The sequence below is a fragment of the Lynx canadensis genome, chromosome F1 (genome assembly GCF_007474595.2).
Source record: "Lynx canadensis isolate LIC74 chromosome F1, mLynCan4.pri.v2, whole genome shotgun sequence".
NCBI classification, from domain to species: domain Eukaryota; kingdom Metazoa; phylum Chordata; class Mammalia; order Carnivora; family Felidae; genus Lynx; species Lynx canadensis.
The window spans coordinates 64,963,726-64,991,548 of record NC_044319.2 but is presented as its reverse complement, the minus strand read 5'-3'; the positions used below and the strand labels follow the sequence as shown (position 1 = coordinate 64,991,548).

Sequence of the window (27,823 nt, the reverse complement as noted above, 5' to 3'; positions counted from 1 at the left end):
GCACGTTCTGCTACATGGTTCTTCCATTACTATTTAATTCTAAATACTTCCTAACTTCCATTTTAAGTTCCTCTTTGAACTATAGATTTCCAAACATTTCCAATTTTTCAAGCTTTTTTGTGTGTCTATCTCATAGTCTCTAACTTAATCACACTGTCCCCTGAGAATGTGGTCAACATTTTAAGAAAATCTAGACCAACTTCATGGGCCATCCACAGGGTCAGGTGTCCTTGCAAAGAATGCTTTCCCTCAAACTTTCAAATACTGTTGCTCAGATTTTTGATATCTTTACTTCAGTTCTAGGACCGAGTCTTCCACGTCCCTGGGAAAGGCGGTTGATTCATGAAGTTTCGAACCTGTTTTGAGCTACTGAATCTTTGCTCTTGACAGTGTGCTCACCAGGGGACGTGGCGGTCTTTGGCGCAAAGGGATAGTGTCAACCTTCTCTTCACCCTTCTCATCTGACGTCCTCAATGAAGACAGCCAATCACACAGAGGTGAGGGGGTTTGTTTTCCAAGGTTTCTCCAACTTCCGAGAACATCAACTCATACTGTTTGCCGTGTTTCTAACCCTGTACCTCTTAACTCTGGCCGGCAATGTCATCATCGTGACTATTATCCGTGTTGACCACCACCTCCACACCCCCATGTACTTCTTTCTAAGTGTTCTCTCCACATCAGAGACGTGCTATTCCCTGGTCATCATCCCACGCATGCTTTCCGGCCTCGTGGGTCTGAGCCAGTCCATCTCCCTGGTGGGCTGTGGGACTCAGCTCTTTTTCTTCCTTGGCTTTGCCATCACCAACTGCCTCCTGCTAGCAGTCATGGGGTTTGATCGCTACGTGGCCATCTGCAACCCACTTCGTTACCCAATCGTCATGAATTGGAGGGCCTGTACCATTCTGGCGTCCTCGGTCTGTGCCTCGGGGTTCTTGCTCTCTCTGGTTCAGGCTGTGGCCATTTTCCGACTGCCTTTCTGTAACTCACTGATTGAGCACTTCTTCTGTGATGTTCGACCTGTGTTGGATTTAGCCTGTGTTACTCCAATTGTTAATGATATCTTGACCTTAACTATAAGCCTCTTGGCCATCACAGCCCCTGCCACTTTCCTCCTCATCTCCTACGTCCTCATCATCTCCACCATCCTCAAGATTGCCTCAGCTGAGGGCCAGAAGAAAGCCTTTGCCACTTGCTCCTCCCACCTCACGGTGGTCATTATCCACTATGGCTGTGCTTCTATTGCCTACTTCAAGCCCAAGTCAGAGAACACCAAGGATCAGGACCAGTTAATCTCAGTGACCTACACTGTGATAACACCATTGCTGAACCCTGTTGTGTACAGTCTGAGAAACAAAGAAGTCCAGGATGCTCTGAGGAGAGTGGTGGGGAGGAAATCCCTTCCCTAAGATGAAATCTCTACCCAAATAGGCATGCGTATCTTCCGCATGGGAGCTTATAGGTAATGTCACACGGCCACGGCTTCAAGTGATTGGCGAAATCTCACTCCTCGCAGCCAAGGCCAGAGCAAAAGTGAGGCTGGGGGCCGGCTTCTAATAATTGATTCTTACTTCCTCAACCTCTTTGTTAACGTAACAAAAACACAAGTCACTCTGCAGGCCTGTGAACAGATGCCCATTGGCCCTATTCCAGGAGAGAACTACAAGGTCAGAGCGTGATCTAGTGTGCATCTCAAAAGCTTCCATTTAAAATGACCAGTCCACTCCCCTGAAGTATAAACCACTTTAAAATCACACTTGACTGAACCTTCTTTTAACATAAACTGGATGCTTGAACCAGTGGTTATTAAAATGCAGACTGGGCCAAAAACTAATCGCCTTGTGTTTTAAGAAGATAAGGGAAGCAAAAAGAGAGATATCTTTCAGGAAATGGGTTTGGGATGAGCTAGAAACCTTCTAGAGAGAAGGTTTTCTAGCAACACCCTGCAAGTTTCCTGTAACTCACACGTGGGGCTTCAAGGGAAGGGAAATTGGGGGTGGAGGAGAAGGGAATTTACGCACAGGGGACTCCTAACCATGTGTGAGAGTCATGAAGCTCTGGCCAGAGAAACAGCGCACATGACTGGGTCTGACCCTTTGCTTCCTCTGGCTGAACACAAGCTACACAAAGAAGTCCTTGTGGGGCTGACAGCAATGCCCCCCCGCCCATGGACGGGATGACCAAGGGGCTCAGAAGAAGAGCAGACAGATGGCTCAGGGAGCAGACTGCTCAAAGAACGCTGTGAAATTGAGTAAGAAGAAAGACAAATGAGAGGCAGATCCAAATGGGAGCTTCCAGTGAGAGGAGAGTAAGAGAAAGCAGAGGGACCAGGGGACGGTCAGGGCAGGGGGCAGGAATTCAGAAAACGTCCTTCACATTGGGTCTTGAGCCCTTCACAAGCCCAGTCACAAAGGCAAGGAAAGAAAGCTCAATGAAAATATGAAAAAGGGTCAACAAAATATCTTTCTGATATATTAGGTTAATATTATTACTCCTGGAAAGCTAAAAAAAAAAAAAAAAAAAAGTCAACAGTAAAGGATTTTTGACATGAAACTTCCATAAAAACAAAGCAACTGAGTTCGATGTGTAATAATAAAAGACTATTCACCATTATTCGCTTCAAAAATATATAAAACAATGAGGGTGAACTTCAGACTCAACTTGTGAGACGAAATAGGTGTTGAATAACACGGTGATTAGCAGTTGTAATTGCTGAGCAAGTCAAAGTTACTCTCCTGAGCTATTTGTAAAGAGACACAATAAACACATGAGTACACAGTATTCTCATTGCAAAATATTTTTGAAATGCAGAAATATCAAAATGTGTTAAGTGATTATGAATTTAAACCCAAAGCACGCGGGTGCATAAACACCTAACTTCTAGAAGTTCTACAATTCAATCTATTTGGTCATTCTGAGCTCCCAATCGGACAGATAAAAGAAAAGGCCTCGAGTCCTTTCCGTGCACACTGGGGCAATTTAGTGAATAAGTCACTTTATGAGTAAACATAATTGAATTCAATTCCTGCTCCCCCCTTTTTCCCCATTCTCCTCGGGGCGAATCAGTCAAGTTCTGCTCAAGGCTTCTAGTCTCCTTACCACAGAGGAGGGAATTATAGTCCACGGTCACTTCTAACTGCTCCGCGTTGGATCCTATGGAGATACATGACCCCCAGTGGCCATCTTTGGTGGTATCTATTTTTTTTTTTAAGTTTATTTCTTTAGAGAGATGGGGTGGAGGGAGAGGCAGAGAGAGAAAATCCCAAGCAGGCTCCGTGCTCACCAGAGAGCCTGACATGGGGCTCAGTCTCACAACCATCAGATCATGACCTGAGCCGAAATCAAGAGTCAGACGCTCAACCGACTGAGCCACCCAGGTGCCCCAGGTGCCATCTACTGAGAGGACCCTGGTCTCGTGCTCTTTAACCAATGTGGTCCGTGCACCTCACCTTCCTTATGACTACTCTAGGGCCCCTGGACCTCCCTCAGCCCCTCCTTGAAGGCATCTAGGCACTCAGCTGTGCCCCTGACCCCGTAATGAAGAGGTGGATATTCAGAACCATGATTTGTAAGCTAAAAGAGGCTTTCCTCTCTAGAAAAGTTTGCTGAAGTTAAAAAACTTTCGGCTTTTAAGACAAATGCTTTAGTTAAGAGTTTAAAAAAAAAATCTTTTTGAAATTCAATGGACTTTTTTTTTTTTTTCTGGGTTCTTTCAGGTTTACCCTGGGGCGAATGAAACTCCTGTGAAATGAAGAATGGGAAATGCAAAAACAAGGCAGGATTTTTATTCTGTCGCATTTATGTGTTTATTCCGTGTGTCCACAACATTAATTATCATGGATTTTTTTTTCAATGTTTTATTTACCAGAGCTAGTTATTTGCCATTCTTCTTTAGAATTTTTTTTTTTTTTTTGGATGTTTTGCTTCGCATAAGTCTTAGAAGCAGTCTGTTCAATTTACAACCCACCCTCCCCCACCCCAAAGGCACACAGCATTCTCCACACGGTTAAACACACACAAGCAAATCACACCCCAGCACTATTTTACGGGAATCCTACCACATTTATAATTTATGGAAAATTGACATCTTAATGATCTTGAGTCTCCGTATTCAAAAACATAGCGTTACTCTCCATTGGCTCAAGTCTCCTTTGGAATCAGGAACTTTAACATTTTTCCCTATTTTTTTCCTAAAACTTCTATAGTACTATGTTTTACATTTAAATGATCTCTTTTTGAGTTAAAGTTTATTTTGAGAGAGAACTTTAACACTTTTCTCTATTTTTTTCCTAAAACTTCTATAGTTTTATGTTTTACATTTAGATGATCTGTTTTGAGTTAGTTTTAAGTTTATTTTTTTTGGGGGGGGAAGGGGAAGAGAGAGAATCTCAAGCAGGCTTTGCACCATCAGCACCGAGCCTGATGGAGGGCTCGATTCCACCAAGTGTGAGATCACCTGAGTTGAAATCAAGAGTCTGCTTCTTAACCAACCGAGCCATCCAGACACCCTGAGTTAGTTTTGTTTCAAGTTTAAGGTTGAGGTCAAAGTTTGATTTTTGCTTGCAGATAACTACTGACTCCAGGCCAATCTTTAAAAGCAATCATCGGGGCGCCTGGGTGGCGCAGTCGGTTAAGCGTCCGACTTCAGCCAGGTCACGATCTTGCAGTCCGTGGGTTCGTGCCCCGCGTCGGGCTCTGGGCTGATGGCTCAGAGCCTGGAGCCTGTTTCCGATTCTGTGTCTCCCTCTCTCTCTGCCCCTCCCCCGTTCATGCTCTGTCTCTCTCTGTCCCAAAAATAAATAAACGTTGAAAAAAAAAAATTTAAAAGCAATCATCTGGGGCACCTGGTGGCTCAGTTGGTGAGGCATCCAACTTTGGCTCAGGTCAGGTCATGATCTCGCGGTTCGTGGGTTCAAGCCCCGCGTCGGGCTCTGTGCTGACAGCTCAGAGCCTGGAGCCTGCTTCAGATTCTGTGTCTCCCTCTCTCTCTGACCCTCCCCCCCCCCCAAGAATAAACATTAAAAAAATAAATAAAGGCAATCAGGCTCCACTGAACTGAATGTTCACATTTGTCAAAAGTCCGTTGAGCATATTTCTGTGAATCAGTTTCTGGGTTTCTTTCTGTTGCAGTCAGTGTCTATGCTTTCCAATACTGTACTGTCCTGGTTAATGCAGCTTTAGAGAAAGTCTCAATATTGAGTCAAGTGAGTCCTCTTATCCCTTTTCAGGAATGTTTTAATTACTCTAAGTCTTATGTATTTCTGTACCAATTTTAGAACAAGCTTGTCTATGTCTATGAAGCACGTCGTTGGGATTTCATAGGAATTGTATCAAATCTATAGATCAAGTTAAAGAGAATTGACATCTTTATGATGTGGAATCTTCCAGTCCATGGACACAGTAGGTCTCTCCATTTATTTAAGTCTTCTTTGATTTCCTTTATCACCATTTTGTAACTTTCAGCATGCAAATTTTACACACATTCTATACCTGAGCATTTCATTTTCTTAGGAGAAATGGTAAATGATATCGTGCTTTTAATTTTGGTTTCCATACATTCAGTGTTAGTTTACAGAAATGTGTTGATATTGTGTGTTATGACCTTGCTTAAGTCACTAATTTTAGGAGTTTTGGGGGTGGGGTTTGGTAGACTCTCTGGGTCTTTCTATATAGACGATTAGGTCATCTGTATAAATGAGGACGGTTTTATTTCTTCCTTTCTGATCCGTATGCCTTTTCTTTTTCCTGCCATATTGCACTGACTAGAACTTCCATTACTATGTTAAATAAGAGTGGTGAAAGCAGACATCCTTGCCTTATTCCTAATGTTGTGGGGGTGAAAGGGGGAAACCATTCAGTTTTTCACCATTGAGTACAGGTTTTTCAGATATGCTTTTTATCACATTGAGGTAATTTTCCTCTATTCTTGCAAAGAATTTTTGTCATGAGTGCTGGATTTTATCAAGTGTTTCTTTGTAGTTGATGTAATTATATGATCATTCTTCTTTCATCTGTTAATCTGGTGGATACCATTGTTTGATTTGTGACCATTGATCTAGCTTTGCATTCCTAAAATAAATCCAACTTGGCCACGGAGTGTAATTCTTTTTATACATTGTTGTATTCAGCTTCCTCATATTTTGTTAGGGATTTCTGCATCTAAGTTCCTGAGGGATACTTATCAATAGTTTTATCTGTACAGCCTTTACGTGGTATAACAAGGTAATAGTGGCCTCATAAATTATGAACTCCTAAAGTGAGTTGATCAGTGTTCTATCCTCTTCTGTTTTCTGGAAGAGATTGTTCATATTTGATATTGATTTTTCTTTCAATGTTTGGTAGAATTCTCCAGTGAAACCATCTAGGCCTGGAGATTTCTTAGAAGTTTTTAAACTATGAATTCAATTTCTTTAATGGTTCTAAAATGACTCAGATTATCCAACAGTTATAGGATTTTTCAGATTATCTGGCTGAGTCTTGGTAGCTTGTTTTTTTTTTTTTTTTTTTTTGAGGATCCACTTGATCAAGTGGACTTGATCCCCTTCTGTCAAGTTGCTGGATTTAGAAACAAGGTTGCTCACAGTATTTCCATATCATCCTTTTAATAGCTGCAGAATGTGTAGCGATACCCTCATTTCATTCTTGATGTTGGTGACCTGTGTATTCTCAAGTTTTGTCAGTCTTTCTAGAGATTTACCAATTTTGTTGATTTTTCAGAGAACCCATTTTGTTACATGGATTTTCTTCTGCTATTTTCCTATTGTTTTATTTCATTGACTTCTGCTCTTTACCATTTCTTTCTGCTTGCTTTGGGATTATTTTCTCTTCTTTTCTAGTTTCTTGAGGTAGGAACTTTAGATTACCAATCTGAGAAGTTCCTTCCTTTCTAATGTAAGCATTCAGTGCTATGAATCTCCCCAGCAACGCTGCTTTAGCCACATTCATGTACGACACATCCTATATTGATTCTCACTCCTTTCTATGTATTCTTTTATTTCCTTTGAGACGTGGTCTTTGACCCATGGATTTGTTAGAAGCAGGATGCTTAATTTTTATGTTTTTAGAAAGTTTTCCTATTGTCCTTCTGTTACTAACTTTTGGTTTGCATCCTGAACATTTTGTTTATTATGTGAGAAGACTCGAGATCCTACTTAAGTCTTTTATTTTAGCAGGCAGTCGCCCATTTTAGGGTTAGCATGCAGGGCCTGGCCTACTTTTGTTGCCTGTGGTTCCAGTGATATTTAATTTTCAGAACATTTTCTGTTATTTGGTGTGTTTGGCTTATTTGGGGCTGTTGAGATGGCCCTCCCGGTGCTGCCTGAGGGTTACCAGGGGTTTCCCCAAGCTGGGCTGCTGGTGTGGAGGGGAGTCTGAGCCTTGGGGACAGAGGCTTCTCTAGGCAAGTGCTTGTTAGGGTCACACGCCCCTCACATGTGGGAATGGAGCGTCTCTTCTACTAGTACTCCCCATGCCTATACTCTGTCTCTGGAGGATGGAGGGAAGCATCAGCCTCACAAGGTCAAAGAGGCTTCCAGAACTGGGTTTCTTGGTGGATCAGTAGCCCTAATGTTTTGGGTCGGGGGGGGGGGGAGCTACAGGCCCTGCAGGGAGAGAACACACTTTCCCTGGCTACTTATTAGTGGGTGGTGGTGCTAGGCTCGCCAACTGTTGTGGGAGGGACTCCTCTTTGACCCAGGATAGGAAAAGAGCCAGGTGGATGGGCAGGAAACACAGGGGCCAAGGTGACCTTATGTTGGGATGGGGAAGGTTAAGATTTCCTGCCACTGTGCTGTTTCTGTAGGCCTGAGGTCCAAAACACGTCTGGCTTCCTCTCACCGTCTCTCAGAGTTCTCCTTTGGTTGCCTCTTGGGTTATTTCCAGGGGCTATAGTTGTGCTTAAGAAGAGAAATGAATCTATACCATTTTATCTGTACCAGAAATTTGTTTTCCTATAAATTTTGCACATTTCTGTTTATTCTTTGACATTTCTTATGATTTTGCAATTGGAAATAGCTTTTCTTCCATTATATTATTAATTGGCTTTTATTTCCGTGTAGCTAGGAAAATGATAAACCTGAACCCAGAGTCCTTGTGGAATAATTTTAATGTATGTAATAATTTTTCAGTGAATTCTCTTGGGTTATTTTACAAGTATTCTATTATATTACCTGGGAAATACAATTCTACCTCTTCCTTTCCAGTTTTTATACCTTTTCACTCTTTCTCTTGATGTAATATTGTTGGTCAGTACACAACAATAATGGAGTTAAACAATAATGGTTATGGTGACCATTTTGTCTTTTTTTAAAATTTTAATGTTTATTTATTATTGACAGAGAGAGACAAAGCATGAGCATGGGAGGGGCAGAGAGAAGAAGAGACACAGAGTCTAAAGCAGGCTCCAGGCTCTGAGCCATCAGCACAGAGCCCGATGCGGGGCTCAAACCCACAGACCACGAGATCACAACCTGAGCTGAAGTTGGATGCTTAACAGACTGAGCCATCCAGGCGCCCCACTGTCTTGTTTTATTTAATGGGAGTGTTTCTCATTTTTATGTTACAGAATTATTCATCTATCCTATTTAATTGGCTATTTTAAATGAAGAATGGTTGTTACATTCTATTGGATATCCTTTCCAGCATCTAGAGAAAGAGGCATATAATTTTCCTCTTTTTATTTATATGGTTTATGGTTTATTAAATTTATTAATAGATTGAAACATTCAGAATGCTTGTATTACCGGTATTATAATAGGGAACATACTGAATACTTACCATGTGTCAGGTACTTTCCTAAGGATGTTTGCTAATTAACTAATTTCATTCTCAAAATAACCTTGGGACATAGACACCATTATTACCCCCACTTTATAGGTACGAATGTTATATAAACTTTGGTGAAAAGGAAACTGAGGCGCCTAGAGGTTAAACAACAGGGCGAAGATTACATAGTCCATAAGTGATGAAGCGCGTTTTTGAATCCCAAGAGTTTTGGATCCAGTGGTTTTCCTACTGATCACATGCAATATGGCTGTTACGCATTTCCACAGGATACTATTATTTTAATCTGGTACTGGTTGCTCTTTATTTACTTTAGTGAAGTCCATATTTTGCATGTGTACAGCAGGCAGCCCCAAGATGGGCTACTTTGTCACATAGGCTATTTTGAGCAATCAAAACCCAGCAGCTTCAGGAGAAGCTCTTTACCTCCCCCTCAATTGTATGCCAGTACCAGAAAGAGCACTATTAACAGAGATTCCTGCTACCTAAGAAACTTCTGTGCATAACAGGGCACCTTTGTTTTCCAAACACCTGCTCTCACCTTCCCACTAACCATCTTCTTCCCCTTTGTATCCTCAGACCCTACCCTTCTCCTGAGCTCACATTGTTGCCTGTCTTTGAAATTCCAGGACTGTGTGGCTTCTCCACACATTTGCTGTTAAATTGGGTTTTCTCCTGTTAATCTGTCTCATCAATCTGATTCTTAGTCCAGCTAGAAGAACCTTCAAGGGTAGAATAAATTCGTCTTCCCCAACATGTGTGTGTGTGTGTGTGTGTGTGTGTGTGTGTGTGTGTGTGTGTGTGTATCCGTCCAGTGTATGTGTGATAATCAAATCAGGCTTTGTTTTCAATGCTATGCCCATCATAAAACAATTTGAAGGGCTCCCTCTTTTTCTAGCCTTCCCACCTTTTTAAAAGACTGGTGTGGTTATTTATTCCTTAAAGTTTTGGTAGAATTATCCTCTGAGTTCACACCACATTATTTTATAGCCTAGCGTTTATCTGGAGCTGGGACTCTTGTTGTGAAGGGAAAGGTTTCTGACCACTCCCTCTACAACGTTTTCTAAAGAAAAGGTCGCTTTAGATTAGTTCTTGTTGCGTTATGCTGATAGCTATGAAGAATAAGGGGAAATCCCAAATTTATAATTCCAGCTGTGGTCTTTCCCGGATCCAAGCTTGTCTAACTGGCTGCCCACTTTCGCCAATTCCATTTAGAGGTGTAGGATTATTCCAGATAAAACACATCCAAAATTTGTATCCATTACCCAAACTAGCCAATGATACCTTCTCTACCCAGTTGCTTGATCCAAAACCCAGTGAGCCTATCTTGAATCCTATCTTTTCCTTCCTCCTCCTCCCCAGAATGGCATCGGTCAGCACATTTTTATGCAAAAGAAGAAAAAGACAAGATCCTGCTAGCACCGCAGGGTGTTAAACCAAACAAGGTTGTAAGGAGAAAATATTCACGAGGACACACAATCTCCCAACTCTCCTTAACCCGTAGCTTTGGTTGTGCACAAGTGGGCTGGGTGTACCACGGGAATGACACACTTATAAAAAAGGGGAAACAGGGACTATCTAAGTGATTATCCAACAGCAGGAGCTCCCAGGGGGAAACAGCCCTGTTACAAAGAAGGGCAGCATCGAGAACTTGGCAGCTGGCGTCGGCCTCTCCTTCCACTGAAATTTCTTAGACCTGCTGTGTCAGCTCTTTGCCAAACTACTGAAAGGAGAGAGAAAATGAGCCTTTGGGGCCATCTAGACTGGGATCTCCTGACGAGCTTTGTCATCCCTATCTACAAAACACAACGCGAATTTATCCTTTTCCTCCCATCTCCACCGAAACTACTCTGATCCAGAAAGAGTCTCTCACGATGCACTCTCCTTGTTTATTCTTGTGCTTTTCCATTCCATTCTCTACCAAATAGCAAAGTGATCTTCTAAAAATGAAAATCCGATGACACCCTTCCCCTCATTAAACTATCCAACAGTTGGGGCGCCTGGGTGGCGCAGTCGGTTAAGCGTCCGACTTCAGCCAGGTCACGATCTCACGGTCCGTGGGTTCGGGCCCCGCGTCGGGCTCTGGGCTGATGGCCCAGAGCCTGGAGCCTGTTTCCGATTCTGTGTCTCCCTCTCTCTCTGCCCCTCCCCCGTTCATGCTCTGTCTCGCTCTGTCCCAAAAATAAATAAAAAACGTTTAAAAAAAAAAAACAAAAAACTATCCAACAGATCCCCATTGCACCCGGAATAAAATCCACCTTCCTCCTGATGGCCTATAAAGCTCCGCCTGTCCTTGCCGCCCGTGCTTTAAGAAGGGCGTCATCTCTTCTTGCGAACCCCCCGCTACTCCAACATCTATCAACACGGCAGGTTTGTTCCCTCTGAGGACCTTTACACCTACCATTCCTTCAGTCTAGAGTGCAGGTTCTGCACGTTCTCGTTTGTTCTTTCTCCATCAGTCAGTCCTCCAGCGAAACGAGCTCATGTGCTCCTTCCCTGACCACTTCATTTATCATCAAGCACACCAGTGACATTCTCCAGGAGCTCTTTTATGGTCCTTCTAGCACTCATCGCTAGCTATCTGACACAAAATAAGAAGGTTGGCTATAAGGGCGGGAAAACTATACACCAGGCAAAATACTAAATAGAAGAGAGCGGAAAGCACAAATGAAAACAAACAGGCTGTAAACACAGCTCCTGCTGTCACGGAGCGTATACTTCAAGAGGATCGTAGCTGACTTCAAAAGTGTGTAGGTGATCTGCATCATTTTGGTACGTAGCAAGTGTCTAAAGATAAAGCGAAAAAGGACAAAAGACATGGAATGAAGGCATGAGCCAGCCGTAGGAGGACCTGGGGGAAGAGCACTCCAGGCTGAGATCAGAGCCAAGGGTCCGAGGAGGGTTAGCTGTGGCATTAACAGATAGGCCAGCACAGCTGGAGACAATGAGCAGGATGACGGGGGAGAGTCAAACTGTGGTCTCACAAGCTATGGCAGGGACTCTGAATGGGATGGATAGTCACTGCAGGAACATCTAAGCAAGCGATGACTTGATGTGGTTTATGTATTAAAATCCTTATTCTGGGGGCACCTGGGTGGCTCTGTCAGGTGAGCGTCCGTCTTCGGCTCAGGTCATGATCCCGCAGTCTGTGAGTTCGAGCCCTGCGCCGGGCTCTGTGCTGATGGCTCACAGTCTGGAGCCTGCTTCCGATTCTGCGTCTCCCTCTCTCACTGCCACTGCCCAACTCATGCTCTCTCTCTCTCAAAAATAAATAAAACTTGAAAAAAAAAATCTTTATTCTGGCTGCGTGGAAAATCAACTCCCAGAGCCAGAGGGGAAACAAGGAGAAACCAGTCAGGACCTTGTTGCTAGGCCCATGTTACAGGTGATGGCGGCTTGGAACAAGGTGTGCCTTTGCATGAGGAGTTGGCCGGTTCAGCCGGGGGCACATTCTATTCAAGAGGCCAAGTGGACATCCAAGCAGGGATAATGGACTGACTGTTGAACATACAACTTCACATCCTGAAAAGCAGTATGGAGTAGAGATTTAATTCGGAAAGTGTTTAAACTTTCCAAGGATAGGTGAGGATAAACATAAGAGGTGAGGATAAACACAAGAGTGGTCTGGGGCTGAATCTTGAGGTGAGCTAACACCAAGAGACTGAGGAGAAGAGGAAAGAGAAGGAACAGTGGGGGAACAAAAACAAAGTGAAAAGTACCAACACTCAGGGCATGTCCTGGAAATTGCATGAAAACCGGTTTCCAAGAAAGAGAAGTCACATATTTGGGTCAAATGCTGCCAACATGCCCAGTAGGGTGAGTTACAATTAATTGACCATTAGACTTGGCAAAATGGGGTGATTAGTCCCACTGGAAAAAAAAAAATCTGTATTGGTAGCATATAATGGTGAAAAAGCCAATTTAGTGGGTTTTAGAGGATAGAGAAACTGAAGACAATGCAATTCCTTCCAAGAGTTTTGGTAAGAAGGGGAGCACATAAATGGGCCTGTAGCTGGAAAAGGATGTGGGATCAAAGAAGGTTGTGTCTGTTTTCATTCTTTTAGCTCAACGGGAATTAGAACACAGAAGTCTGTAAATGAAAGTGAGCTAGTACAAACCTGATGAATCAAAGGAGACAGGGCAGAACCGCGGAGCCAAGGTCCTGAGTGAAGATGAGGGGCTGTGACATGGGCATCCAGCCAGGGGGGCGTGCAGTGGCCCCCAGGGGGAGGGTGTGCTCGGCTCCGAATCAGAGCACAGGCACACACAGCAGGCGAACGTGGTGATGGGAATATATACCAGGCCTCACTGTCAGTGCGGAGCCTGATACGGGCTCGATCCTACAAACTGTGAGATTATGGCCCGAGCTAAAATCCAGAGTCAGATGCCTGACTAAGCCACCCAGGCGCCCCCATTCATTTATTTTAAATTCTAGCTAACAGACAATGTAGCATTGGTTTCGGGAGTAGAATTCAGTTTATCCTTTACACACAACACACAGTGCTCGTCCCAACAAGGGCCCTCCTTAATGTCCATCATCCATCTAGCCCATCCCCCGTCTGCCTCCCTCCATCAAATCATCTGCGGAAAACAAGGATAAGGAAGAACCTCCAGAAGTTGGAGGACCGGAGATCGTGCGCATGGTAGGTGGGAAATATAGCACGTTGCTCACCAACATCAATACCCCACTTACTGTGAAATGTCATGAAATTTAAGTAAGAGCAGTAAAGGGGTTCGGGTCACCAATTCTGATATGTGTGTGTGGGGGGGGGGTGGTTTCCCCACACCCCTGAGCCATTTTCCAACACCAGCTGAGTGTCCTCCGATTCAACTCAATTCTGACTCCACCACCTGGAGTCAGCATCAGATCCCACAGGTAGAAGGGTTCAGTCCTACCAGATGAACCCCTCCTTCCTTCAGATGCCAATCACAAGCCCAGGTTGCCACCTGACCACCTATAAATCAGAGGTTCCCGTGACCCCTTCCTTGGGTTCTGTTAATTGGCTAGAGTCGCTCTCAAAACTCAGGAAACCGGTTTATTGACTAGACTACAAATCTAGTACAAAGGATGTTAAAGAATACAAGTCATCAGTCAGATGAAGAGAGGCATAGGTCAAGGTCCTGAGCAAAGGAGTTTCTGTCCTCGTGAATTTGGGGCCCCGCACAGGGGCACATGGATATATTCTCATTCCCTAACCTGGAAACACTCTGAACCCTGTTCTTCTGAGTTTTTATGGAGGTTTCATTACACAGGCACAATTGATTAACGCATTGACCATTGGTGACTCAAACAATCTCCAGGAACTCTCCCCTCCTGAGAGGTCATGGGGATTGAACGTTCCAGAGAGGTCATGGGGATTGAACGTTCCGAGTGTCTAACCACACGTCTGGTTCCCCTGTTCTTGTTTCCGGCCACCTAGCCCCTATCCTCAGGTATTTTCCAAAACTCGCCTCGTTAACATAAACCCAGCTGTGGTTGAAAGGGGCTCGCTATGATTACTGAGACAGTCATCTCACCCTTTGGCTCTGATGCCCAAGGACAAGAGACCAGGTATTACTTTAATATTGCAAAAGATGTCTCCATTGCTCTAACTGCTCAAGGATTTGGAGGATTTGGGGAGCTGTGAGCCAGGAAGCCTGGAGGAAGACCAAATACGTATGAGAAATGAACTTGGGTGATCTCAGTGACCAAATATGTTCGTTCAAATCACAGTATTGCAACCAGTTACCAGCGTCACCAGCAAGACCCCAAAACCTGACTTTTGCCACCCACCTGCATGTGCCCACCAACCTCTGTCCCACATTTCCCTTAAGCTCTTCTCTCCAGCTCATCTTTTGACTCAGGCAAAAGACTGGCTGGGGATCGCATCTGGGGGTGGTGGAAATCCAAACTACCCCTCAAGCAGTGACGACTGCCCTCGTGAGGAGCCCCAGACCAGTTTGAGCTCAACAGCCAACTCAAACCTGCGCAGATGGACCGCGCAGGGACACATGGAGAGAACTTTACCTCATTTTAATGCTGAAATCTCCACCCAAGGAGGAGCACACGCCTCATTAACAAACAGGCGTGTTTTCCTTAGGTGCATTCACGACCTTATGCACGCCTCTACATACAGGGACAAGGATCCCCTCTCTAAATGTTCATCCTAATCCTACATAAAAGGACCCCATTCACCCTTGCTTGGGGCGGAGGCATGGTTTTGCAAGTTATTCCCTGAGATGGCCTTATTTGTTGCAAATAAAGTTCCCTTTGTGTGACACCTCCACCGGGTGTGGTTTCTATGTGTGACTTACCAGGGAGCAAACGCATGCTAATTGCGTGACAGTAGTAACATATTTTTCACCAGTGAAGTTCAGCTGCCCAGGTGCTCTCCACAAGCAACATTTGATTCAGCCAAAGCTGGTATTATGCCAGGTAAAACAGGGGCAAGTGAATTAGAGGTAAATGCAAAGCAACAAGGAAAATGATAGCCTGTGGAATCTTAGCAGGGGAGGGAGGAAAGAAAGAGGAGCCAGGGCAGTCTCAGGGCAGGAGCCCCTGAGAACGATACAAACACCCGCAGACATAGAGTGCAGGACTTTATAAACTGAGAAATTTTTGGATTAGGGTGCCAGGGAGAATGAGCTGGAAAGATAAGTGATAAAAACAATAGCTCTTTAGAAGATAGAATGGAAGTAGCCCACTTCTAAATGAAACAAAACACAGCAAATACATGGGAATAGGAAATGGGCATTTTCCATATGGAGAAGATTTTAAACCTCTGTGAAACACCTAAAAGCATTTCCTTTTAAATCCCACTTTGGATAGACAGGCTCCGTGTTGTAAAAACTAAGGATGTTTCTTCTCCTTAAATTTCTATGAATACAAATAAGAAATCGATAAAAGCACCATTAATTGTTAAATGTGCGAATAACTAGAAAAACTCCAAAGAAGAATGGTGGGGGTTGGGATCAGCATATAGTAGCATCACAGAGTAACGATGCAAGATGTTTTTCTTATTTAATAGATGACATAGGGGCAGAAGGTTTTCCCTCTTCTAAGTTCTTTGGTTGGCCTAATAATTGATATAAAATTGATATGAAACAGGTAAATGGGAGGGAAAAAAAGTTTAACAACATACATACCTCCTGTATGCATCGGAGAAACACCCAGGAAAACTAAGTACTCCCCCCAAATAAATGAAGCCATCATCTCAAATACCTTTTTCAGCCAAAGACAGAAGAATATGTGGGGGGGGAAGGGGGGGATAGTGGGAGATGACCATGAAAAGCACAGCCAATAAGGCTAAGGTTGTGATGCAGATCTGATGAGACTTTAAACAGATTGAGTCATTCCCCTCTTCCTGGTACAGTGAGGGAGACACCCTTACAAATGGACTTTTCCCTTATAAATGCAAATGTCTTTTACAAAAGGGCAAATTCTACTCGGTTTCCACCTACGTGTGCTGTTAAAAATAACCAGTTTTAAAAAATCCCTTGGGGTGCCTGAGTGGTTCAGTTGCTTAAGCATAGACCTCAGGTCATGATCTCAAAACTCTGGGTTCGAGCCTCGCGTCGGGCTCTGTGCTGATGGCTCGGAGCCTGGAGCCTGCTTCAGGTTCTGTGTCTGCCTCTGTCTCTGTCCCTCCCCAGCTCACATTCTGTCTCTCTCAAAAATAAATAAACATTAAAAAAATTTTTTTTAATAATCCCCATGCCCGAGAGACATTTTGGGATGGCAAATTTTGCTCCCCCTTTAATGGTGTTGAGACAATGCCTAGTTATTGGGAATAATAAAATGTATATCTGATTTAAGAAATATTTCTAAATTTGTTTCTTAAAACCAATTAAATTCCAGATGAATCAAATACTGAAACATAAAAAGTATAAATGAAAATAGGGATACTTAAAAAAACAATCTTGTAGTCAAGGAGGCCCTGATCCACACATAAATATAATACTAATAAAATTTCAAACCCGTAAGCTCAGTAAAAATGATAAATGGAGGAAAACTATCTACAACATGTATGATAGAAGGCATATTTCCCTATTATAGAACTCATTATAAGAAAATGACAATACAATACAAAAAACTGAGCAAGATACGTCAACGGACGTTCACAGCCAAGGAAGTACACATGACTAACGGGCATATGAAAAGATACTCAGCCTCATTCATAATTAGAGAAATAAAAATTCAAAGAAAAAAAATAAAACAGCATTTTTACCTATCATCTTGCCAAACGCTGAAGAAAAATTGGTCAATGCCCACGGTTGATGGAAATGTGGGTAAGAAAGCATTCTCAGTTATGCCAAATGTATACAAATGTCCTACCTTGGCTTCAGTTTAGCAATAGTTATTAAGTCCTTAAATGCACATATCACTGACCAAAGAATTTTACTTTCAGGAGGGTAGCCTGTAGATATGCTCCCAGAAGTGCACAATTATATATGAAGAGTGATTCTCTAGAATATGCCTAAAAACCCACAAACAGCTGAACTATCCATTGACATAGGATAGGTTAAATAAATTACGCTATGTTCTTATTCTACAATTCGCAGTTGTTCAAATGAATGCGATAAATCTTCATATACTGATTTGTAAAAGCATCTCAAATGTATTGTTATACGAAAAAGCAGGTTTATAACAGTACACAGAATACAGTCCATTTGTATTACAAAAGCACACGCTCAGATAAATGTATAGAACATTTCTAAATTCCATTTAGTAGGTTTGGTTTTTGACGTGGCACAGGTTAGCAATTTAGAAACAACTTTCTATGTATATTAGACGAGCAAATGTGCAAATATATTGAGAATATGAACCAGGTTTCTTATTGCTAGAGACAGGAGTTATAAATATGGAAAGGGGCAACATCAGAATATACTCTGAGACAGTTTGAATTGCAGATACCGTCGTGAAATCATCGATTTTAAGATGTAGATGTTAATCCGCAGACACCAACACACATCCCACTTTCTAGTTGTTTTTCCCCACTGAGAGTCTAAGACTAATTACAAGCAATGACAATATCCAGATCTCGGTTTCTAATACGATCCGCCACCAAAGGGTATCAGAGCTCCCTGCAGAAATGACTGGTTCGAGGACCAGCACTGGGGAAGTACAAGAGAAGTACGAGAGGGCTGGTGTGTAAAAAAAGTTACTAATGGATAATGGAGACATGTCAGAGGAACAGGGGAGCCAGATGACAGCAGCTCCCACTGACCAATTCGGTGACGATGTAAACATCAAAATAACATCATAGTATCTAACGTTATCAAATAGAATCTACACTATCTAAATCTAGTTGTATGTAAATAGATCCCTTCCTTACGTAGAATGCCAATCTACAGCAAGGATGATGGAGTTAGAAACGCAACAATGGATCCTAAAACTGGAGAGCGAGAATTTGATGAGAGACAAGGTATTCATCTCAATAGATAACCCTTCGAGAAAGAGAAAATACTGACTTTACGACAGAGAACTCTGGTGGAGACCACCTTGAACGAGAGATTACAGGTCACGCCACTAATACCGGGACAAACTGACAACATGTGACTCCCAGTACGATGCACGGAGAACAACACAGCATCACTTTTTTTAATGAATATAATTTATTGCCAAATTGGCATCCATACAATACCCGGTGCTCATCCCAACAAGTGCCCTCCTCCATGCCCATCACCCACTTTCCCCTCTCCCCCCCCCCACCCCATCAACCTTCCCTCCATCAACCCTCAGTTTGTTCTCAGTATCCAAGAGTCTCTCATGGTTTGCCTTCCTCCCTCTCTGTTTGTAACTATTTTTTCCCCCTTCCTTTCCCCCATGGTCTTCTGTTAAGTTTCTCAAGTTCCACATATGAGTGAAAACATATGATATCTGTCTCTGAGTTATTTCATTCAGCAGAATACCCTCCAGTTCCATCCAAGTTGCTGCAAAATGGCATGATTTCATTCTTCCTCATTATACAGCGTCACTTTTGGGATATTCTTGTGGAAAACTCATCATCTGAATATAATCGTGAAGATTAAACCAGAGGATAAAGAAAAAAGAGAAAGAATTCCAAAAGAACTGGAGGTGAATGTGAGGGAAAAACTAGAATTTCTACCCCTCCTCAGGTAAACCCAAACTAAGAGAGATTTTGCAAACCACTTGGCCTGTAGTTTTCAAAAGTGTCAAGTCTGAGAAACACAAAGAAAATCAAGGTGCTGTTTCAGATAAAAGGCATTAAAGGAAGAGGCGGACAAAAAGCAATGGGTAATCTTGGATGGGACCCTAGGCTGCAAAGACGCTTAGCTGTAAAGGACATTATGGAGACAACCAGCATAATTTACAATGAGTTGCGGATTAGGTAACGCTATTACCGTATTTGATGCTATATATGCGCATGTATCTCTCTCTGGACATATACACCGATTCTCAGTAACTACACAGTGGTTATACAAGGGAATGCTCCCTGTCTTGCAGAGGACACACGAAAATATTTAAAATGCTGTGAGACAATGGCTTCAACGTGCTCTCAAGTGATTTGGAAGAAAATTATAGAAGCAGAGGAGGAAGGAAAAAATTGATGAAGTGGGGCGAAATAGAAATAATTGGGTATCCGGATACAAGATGTTTAACAGTTTTTGTTCTGACAACTTTTCTGTCCGTTTGAAATTGTGTTTCCGAAAAAGGGTTTTATTTTTATTTTTATTTTTTTTATATATGAAATTTATTGTCGAATTGGTTTCCATACAACACCCAGTGCTCATCCAAAAAGGTGCCCTCCTCAATACCCATCACCCACCCTTCCCTCCCTCCCTCCCCCCATCAACCCTCAGTTTGTTCTCCGTTTTTAAGAGTCTCTTATGCTTTGGCTCTCTCTCCCTCTCTAACCTCTTTTTTTTCCCCTTCCCCTCCCCAATGGGTTTCTGTTAAGTTTCTCAGGATCCACATAAGAGTGAAAACATATGGTATCTGTCTTTCTCTGTATGGCTTATTTCACTTAGCATAACACTCTCCAGTTCCATCCACGTTGCTACAAAAGGCCATATTTCATTCTTTCTCATTGCCACGTAGTACTCCATTGTGTATATAAACCACAATTTCTTTATCCATTCATCAGTTGATGGACATTTAGGCTCTTTCCATAATTTGGCTATTATTGAGAGTGCTGCTGTAAACATTGGGGTACAAGTGCCCCTATGCATCAGCACTCCTGTATCTGAAAAAAGGTTTTCAAAAACATGACAAAATTATTTTCTTTATGGAGATCTGTGCGGGAAAGGGTTAGCTCAGGAGGCCTTGGGTTGCTCAAACCCTGGATATTCCCAAGAAAGGCTCATCTTGAGGACTGACTGGTGGCCAGCTCCTGGGAAAGGAGTTCCGAGCCCCTGAATTACTCGGTTTGATAAGCGTTTTATATGTCGAGGCCTTGCGTTAAATCCGTCTGATGAGATAACTTATGTTAACAATGTGCTTTATGCTGAACCCCTGCTCTTGGTAACACAGGTGTTGTGTGACCACATGACTGACCCCTAACAACAACCCTTGACACCAAGATTCAGGTGAGATTCCCGGGATGATGTCACTTCACACTTATCATCATGCACTGGTGGTGGGAAATTCACACATGTCTCTGGGACTCGGTCGGGAGAGGACACTTGGCTGAAGCCAATTCTCTCCAGGACTTTGCTCCGGCCCCTTCCCCCACTGTTGATTCACATGCACACCCTCCCACTGCGATAAACCATAACCATGACTACAACAGCTTTTCGGCATGATCCGACGGAATCATCTAGCTCCATGGTGGTCTTGAAGATGTCCGACAAAAGATTAAAGACATTTAAATATATGGAGAGATAGCCTATATCAATTCACCCCTCATATTTGAATTCAATGCAGTTCCAAACCCGACCTAAAATGGAAAAGCAACTGTGCAACCACTTAAAAATAAAGAGGCGTTGATCTCTCTGATAACTAAGATTTATTTTATTTTTCATTTTTTTCTTTTTTTTTTTAACATTTATTTATTTTTGAGACAGAGAGAGACACAGCACGAATGGGGGAGGGTCAGAGAGAGAGGGAGACACAGAATCTGAAACAGGCTCCAGGCTCTGAGCTGTCAGCACAGAGCCCGATGCGGGGCTCGAACTCACAGACCACGCGATCATGACCTGAGCCAAAGTCAGACACGTAACCGACTGAGCCACCCAGGCACCCCTAAGATTTATTTTAAAGTTATCACTGCTAAGACAGTGTAATCTTGGTACAGGGAGTCAAACTGACCAGCGGAGCTGGAGAGAGAGTCCCTGAACTAACCCACACGTACATACGATTGTGAAATATGGCAGAGAGAATCGTAGGCCAGTGGAGAAAGGAGGCTTTTCAAACAAAGGTGCTAGGGTAATTGGTTACCCATTTAAAAAAAGAAATCTCAGAAAATTATATACAGAAGATCATTTTTATAAAGCTCAGAAATAGATACAACACATTGCTTAAACCCATATATATGCAATAAAGGTATGAAATAAACGAAAATAAACACAAAATTAGAAAGGAGTCATGGCTGGGGGAAGGGGGTCAAGAGAAATGCGTGAGAACAGCCTAGGGTTGAGTGACGAGTTCCCAGATGTGATGCCCCACAATTTGCGTGCTTCAAACATAGCATTAAGTATAAAGTGTATTTAAAGTGATAAATATATAGGGGCACCTGCGTGGCTTAGTCAGTCGAGTGTCCAACTTCGGCTCGGGTCATGATCCCACGGCTCGTGGGTTCAAGCCCCGCGTCAGGCTCTGTGCTGACAGCTCGGAGCCTGCATCCTGCTTCCGATTCTGTGTCTCCCTCTCTCTCTGCCCCTCCCCTGCTCACGCTTGCGCTCTCTCTCTCAAGAATAAACATTAAAAAAGATTTTAAAAAAAGATATGAATATAAGCCCTTCATTTTTGCTAAGTGTAGAAAACTCCACTTGGAAGAGTGCCGTCAGGATCTGGCCAGGGACCGATAAGGGAATCTCTGTTAGATTAATTAAACACAGAGGCCACGGGCTGGCTGGCTGGACCACCGTGGCACCTCCAGAAACGAACCCAAATCTGAGCCTGTAAACGCCTCACAGTTACAAAATCAAAATACTAAGGATAGCCAATCACAAAGGGCCAAGTAGGCTTTAAGCTGCAGCCACTCAATGCTCCCCGTGTTTCCACCTCTTCTCTAGAAAAGTCTCCCCGGGTTCCTGCTGGTTGGGCACTCTTAACCACTTCCCATTTGTCATTGCCAGACTTGATTTTTGCTCAAATAAGCTTCATGTTTTCAACACGTCGCGGTTTATCTTTTAACAATATAAAAGAGAAAAATAGAATAAGACACTCTCGGGAGAAAAAGTGCACGGAATTGGGGCAGGGAAAGCGGCGAGGAGCTGGGCTCAGGAGGCCCAGCGTGTCTGACTGTCTGCCTGGGTCCCTGAGGCTGAAATCCCGGCTCGCATTTGTTTGGATGCTTGCAGTGGGTCTCCTGGCCTTCTAGAAAGGTCCGTTGAGCTTTACTCTCCCACTTCTGAACCTCACAGGACAACAAATATAGTCATATTTGACTGTTTTGGTTCCAGAAAAGGAAAGGAAAAAAGAAAAGCAACAACAACAACAAAAAAAAACACCCAGCTTCTAATACCAAGCAGGGCTCTTGACTACAGGGAGAACTGTGCAGTTTCCTGGAATCCAAGCAGCGGCTCTTAGCTCGAGCTCACTGGGGCTTTGTAACCATGGTTTTTCAAGGCCCAACCGTATAAAAATAGAAAATTTATTTAAAAAATGAAGGCTGACAAATAAGCCACTGCTGTCTCTACTCACAAAGTGCCGCAGCACAGACCCAGGTGATGCGGGAAATGAGCCCCACACATAACGAGGTCCCCGGCCGCTGGCTGTTGGCTTCCTTCCAGCCCCGGTGTGGCTTTCACGGGTGCCCAGGGCACCCAGAAACCTCAAGAGATGGTCCTCAGAGAGCCTTTCTTGGTTAAAAGCTCCTCCTCCAGCTGGAGGGAATATCTAGTATCCAAGGAGCCCCTGTGACCTTCCTTCCCCTGCCATCCCTGGACTGGCCCTAGTGCAGGTGGAAGGACCACACTGTCTTTGCTTCATGACCTTGACTTGTGAATACTTGTGACCAATGGGCCACATCTCTGACCTCTACTTTCATTTTTCTGTTGAGCCACAGGTTTGCAGGAAGAAAAGTAAGTGAGATTTCAAAAAAGACTTCAACGGTTTACAAAGGGCCATGATTGTCGTTAGAGGGTTAAATTAAACTCAAAAGGGTCCTGGTGTCTACGAATATCTGTCACTTTCAAAGATGCCTTGCTAACCCTAAGGAATCCTGGCTTCCCAGGATTAAAGCGTACCTTGGCCAATAAAGAACGGAGGCTGCCACTTATCAGCTATGATTCCTTGGCTACGTTCTATTAACAAATCATAATCCAGAGACACTGTTGACAAAGCTTCGTGGAGCAGGTTTAAGTTTCTTACCACGGTGCACACATCAATGCCAAACCACCTCCCTTGTCAAGAAATGGTCCGTGAGGGGCACCTGGGTGGCTCAGTCGGTGGAGTGTCCAAATTCGGCTCAGGTCATGAGCTTACAGTTTGTGGGTTCAAGCCCCACGTCGGGCTCTGTGCTGACAGCTCGGAGCCTGGAGCCTGCTTCGGGTTCTGTGTCTCCCTCTCTCTCTCGCTCTCTGCCCCTCCCCTGCTGTGCTCTGTCTCTCTCTCTCAAAAATAAATAAACATTAAAAAAAATTTTTTTTTTTAAGAAATGGTCTGTGAAACTGCACTGTTTTTTTGCAACCTCATGCCATTTTCTTTCGTAACATGCTTGCTCTAAGGGGTTCAAGGCGTAACTGTGTCAATCTCTTATATCTTTTTGCAGATTTTCTTTATTAAAAATGGTGTGTTTCTGAGAAGTCGGTTAATGTTAAAAGTACTCGAAAAGCCTACCTTTGTTTTTTTACCCGATAGTAAACCATTTTGCGATGTGGGTGATTCGCTTTACTTCTGGCAAAAATGTACTTTTTAGGCAACTCCATCGTTTCTATTATCGAATTTATTTTTTTTTTATAGCCACTTAGTTACATAATTATATGTTGGTTGGTAATCGGGTAGAGCCTGTTGGACGAGCTGCACCACGGTGTATTTTCCAATTAAATGTTAGTAGTGTCATGCTTTCTCCTAGGCTTATAATCTCAGTGTTAAAATTTGGCCCAGTGCTGTAGCTCTTTGCTGATGTCACGCGCACAGACAGCAGGGAAAAGGAGACGGTGTAAAAACATTTACTCCTCTTCTCTGAAGAAAACCTCACTGTGGTTTTCCTCACTCCAGCATTCTGCTTCCTCCCAGGCAATGTATCTGGTGGGGCAGGACCGGTAATGACTCTGCCAGCAGATATTATGCCCCCATCGCAGTGGCCACACGGCTCCCTATTCTCAGAGACCGTATAATCTCGCCCTGGTGGGGCAGGTCTACTTTGCAATTTTGGGTAGCGGGAGGGACATTGGAGACAGGATCAGAAGACATGGGCTCAGGCTGATAGGTGTCCCGGGGCAATTCCCGAAAGAGTTTCTGTATCTGAAGACAGCCAGTATTCCTTGTTCTCCCCGTTCCACTGGATGGGAATGAAATGAAAGGATGTAAATGTCTTTGGTAATCACAAATCCACTGTAAGGTGCTTTCAAGACAAAAGAGCCAGTAAACGGCTCTGTGCTACCTACCTGTGGAAGGAAGCGGAATCCAGAGGGGGAGGTGGGGTGGAGAAGAAAGGAAAGGGTTTCATAGGTGTCATGGGCTTTGGGTAGCTTTGAAAAATGAGTAGTGCCTCAGGAAGAGGCCCAGAGGGCAAAGGTTGAGGGGGACGGGACCCACAGAGCTGCGGCGTGGGGAGGGGACCACGTTGGCAGGTGATCCAGCCAAACCCTAGCAGCTCTGCTGGTGGCCGCAGACCCTGGAGCTCGGCAGGACACCACTGAGCCAGGATGTATTCGATAATTGTCTGAATTCTAACAGAAACGCTTACACTGTTAAGTATCATGCTCATCTGAACAATTCTGTAACATCACCATCGCTACACTCGGATCAAGATGATGGGACTGGTCTAAGAGATGCTAATTCCTTACCCGAGACAAGTGGGCACGTGTTAGAAGTAGGATATCTTTCCAGCAGTAAGCTCGAAAAGCCACCTTCCTTCTCTTAGTGAGAAAATGATGTTCTTCCACTCTCTGTTCCCCCAAGGAATAAACATGAACATGCATATCAATAAGCAAAGCCCGAGGCAGATTAACCACAAGAACTTGCAAGCCTAGCTGACAGAAGTCACGCGTCTAGGTCCCTTACATGGTTTTTTCTTTCTTAGATCCCACATACGATTTGATGAAGACAGAGAATCACACTTGGGTGAGTGAGTTCACTTTCCAGGGCTTCTCCAGCTTCCACGAGCACCAGCTCAGCCTGTTTGTCGTGTTCCTTGCACTGTATGTCATAACCCTGGCCGGCAACGTCGTCATCATGACCATCATTAGTGTGGATCGTCACCTCCACACGCCCATGTACTTCTTCCTGAGCATGCTGTCCGCTTCAGAGACTGTATATACACTCGTCATTATACCCAAAATGCTCTGTAACCTTGTAGGCCTGAGTCAGCCCATCTCCTTGGCTGGCTGTGCCACCCAGATGTTCTTCTTCATCACCTTGGCCATCAACAACTGCTTCCTGCTCACGGCGATGGGGTACGACCGCTACGTGGCCATCTGCAACCCCTTGAGGTACACGGTCATCATGAACAAGAGGGTGTGTGTGCAGTTGGTGGGGGGCGCCTGCGGCATTGGGCTGATCGTGGCGACGACGCAAGTGACATCTGTGTTCAGGTTGCCTTTCTGTGCTACGAAGGTGGCCCACTTCTTCTGTGACATCCGACCTGTAATGAAGCTCTCCTGCGTCGACACCTCGGTCAACGAGACCCTGACCGTGATCATCAGCGTGCTGGTGATCCTGGTCCCCATGGGCCTGGTCTTCATCTCCTACGTCCTCATCGTCTCCACCATCCTCAAGATCCCCTCCGCCCGGGGCCGGAAGAAGGCCTTTGCCACCTGCGCCTCTCACCTCACGGTGGTCGTCGTCCACTACGGCTGCGCCTCCGTCGCCTACCTCAAGCCCAAGTCGGAGAACACCAGGGATCAGGACCAGCTGATCTCGGTGACCTACACCGTCATCACCCCCCTGCTGAACCCGGTGGTGTATACCCTGAGGAACAAGGAGGTCAAGGATGCTCTGCTCCGGGCTGCTGGCAGGAAGTTTTCCTGACAAGATGGGCCCACTTCAATGGAGAGTCTTATAAGATTTGCTAGAGAGGGAAAGCAGAGAAGGGCCCACAGTCCCTAGAGTTAAAATTCTAGAACTTACTACAGCAGTGGGTGGGCCAGAGAGAACAAAGGCATTCCAGATTCAGTCACTGGAGAAAGGGACACATTTCCCTGGAGCGTGGACACGGACAGCATGGGACGTCAACACGGAAGGAACTTCTGGGGAGTGGATGTGCCATGTGGGCAGAATGAGATCAGGACAGAAGGAGTGATTAACCTGGGGAGGCTGCTCCGGGACAGGGCTAACGTTTTAAATGTAATCTGTAATGTCCTTGTTTTGGACGTGGGTTTCCCCTTCACCCACCTAGAGCTACACACATTTAAACCCAAGCTGAAGTAACTCCTTCCCTGGCAACTCAAGTTCCTTGCATCCTAGACACCATAACTAAGTGGATCTCAGAGATGGGAGCTTCCATAAAACTCACTAGGCTTGAATTCAGGATCTCTTCCATAGAAGTTCCAGGTTGGCCAGATGGGAAAACGGCAACCTGTTCTCATGATCATGTCAGAGAAACATTTTTGGAAAGTGACTGAAATCCCTTGAAAGTGATGAACGCTGTAGCACCAAATAAATCATATTGGCATCTATATTATGAGGACGTACAAAGGTTGGTGAGTGGAATGGGTGAGTGATTCACCCATCAAGGAGAGAGGGACTTGCCTCGGGAGAGGCTTTTGTGGAGTGGAAGAAGTAATAAGTGCAGGGGAGCAAAGGAGAGAGTCTACAGCAGGGGCGAGTAGGAGAGGGTTGGGCGGTTGTGCATGGTAAGGACAATGTAGCCATCTGATAACTTAGGAGCAACCAAAGACACTCCACCCATCCACCCTACTACCACTTAAGACCATCTAGGCCCCGAATTAATGGGACACCATCCACTGGTCACCTCCACTTCCAGCACCCCTGCCCTCAGCCTGTCCTCCACCCCATACAGCCCTCCACCCAACCACACACAATGACCGGTGGCCTCCCCTTTCCTATCCTCAGGCCAGTCTACTGCTAACTGGAAATCCCTCACTGCCACTCGGCAGGGCGCTCTCCTCATTTCGAAACCCCAAACCAAAGCCTCTCTCCTATGGACCTTCTGATGAAATCACTCCAACTACTCCCTCCCACCCCACTGCTGTGCATTCACACATCACTACGGGGAGCTCCCCCCTGGGCGTCTTCACGCATGAAGGCGTGAGCGACGCAGCACCCAGGCGCTCAGCTCCACCTGCTCGTATCACGGCTCACTTGTACCAAGGGATGTGGTTTTCACAGACTGTGTTCTCCTTTATGTTAATTTTAAAAAAATAGGGCTCTATCCAGATATTTCATAAAAAGCTCATTATGGTCCATTCTTACACAGATTCAAACTATGGGCTTTTGGGTGTGTGTGTGTTTTTTTTTTTTTTTTTTTTAGAAATTTATGGTGAAATCCAAGAGAACCCAAAAATAAAAGTACCCTGCATTTGCCAAAAGTCAGTTTTACTAAGTGAATAAAAAGATGTTATTTCAGACGGGCTTCAAAAATGCTGCCCTATCTGTTCAGCCTCCTCAGTAGATAATCTATAACTGCCAACTTAGCCACGTAAACACTAGGCGGTGGTTTTGGGAGGTCAGCTGAGTGAAGGGGATGGAACACAGGCACTGCAAGAGAAAGGCTCCGTGTTGAGTCCTTTGAATGCCTTACAATCCACATATGAA

The 27,823-nt window shown here is 44.2% G+C and overlaps 1 protein-coding gene across 1 annotated transcript; it reads left to right on the top strand.

Annotated features, from left to right (window-relative positions):
- The first annotated feature begins 473 nt into the window (after positions 1–473).
- On the top strand, positions 474–26,077 carry LOC115505191 (olfactory receptor 10J1-like). The gene is made up of 2 exons (XM_030302630.1): positions 474–978; positions 25,131–26,077. The coding sequence occupies exons 1-2, from the start codon at positions 474–476 to the stop codon at positions 26,075–26,077; spliced, it is 1,452 nt and encodes a 483-aa protein (XP_030158490.1).
- The last annotated feature ends 1,746 nt before the right edge of the window (positions 26,078–27,823 follow it).

Bases quoted from the DNA above. Each gene is read 5' to 3' on its own strand.
- LOC115505191 (XM_030302630.1), top strand. From the start codon at position 474: ATGAAGACAGCCAATCACACAGAGGTGAGGGGGTTTGTTTTCCAAGGT. The intron at 979-25,130 runs GTAACTCACTGA...TTTCTTTCTTAG, and splicing joins CATTTTCCGACTGCCTTTCT to ATCCCACATACGATTTGATG.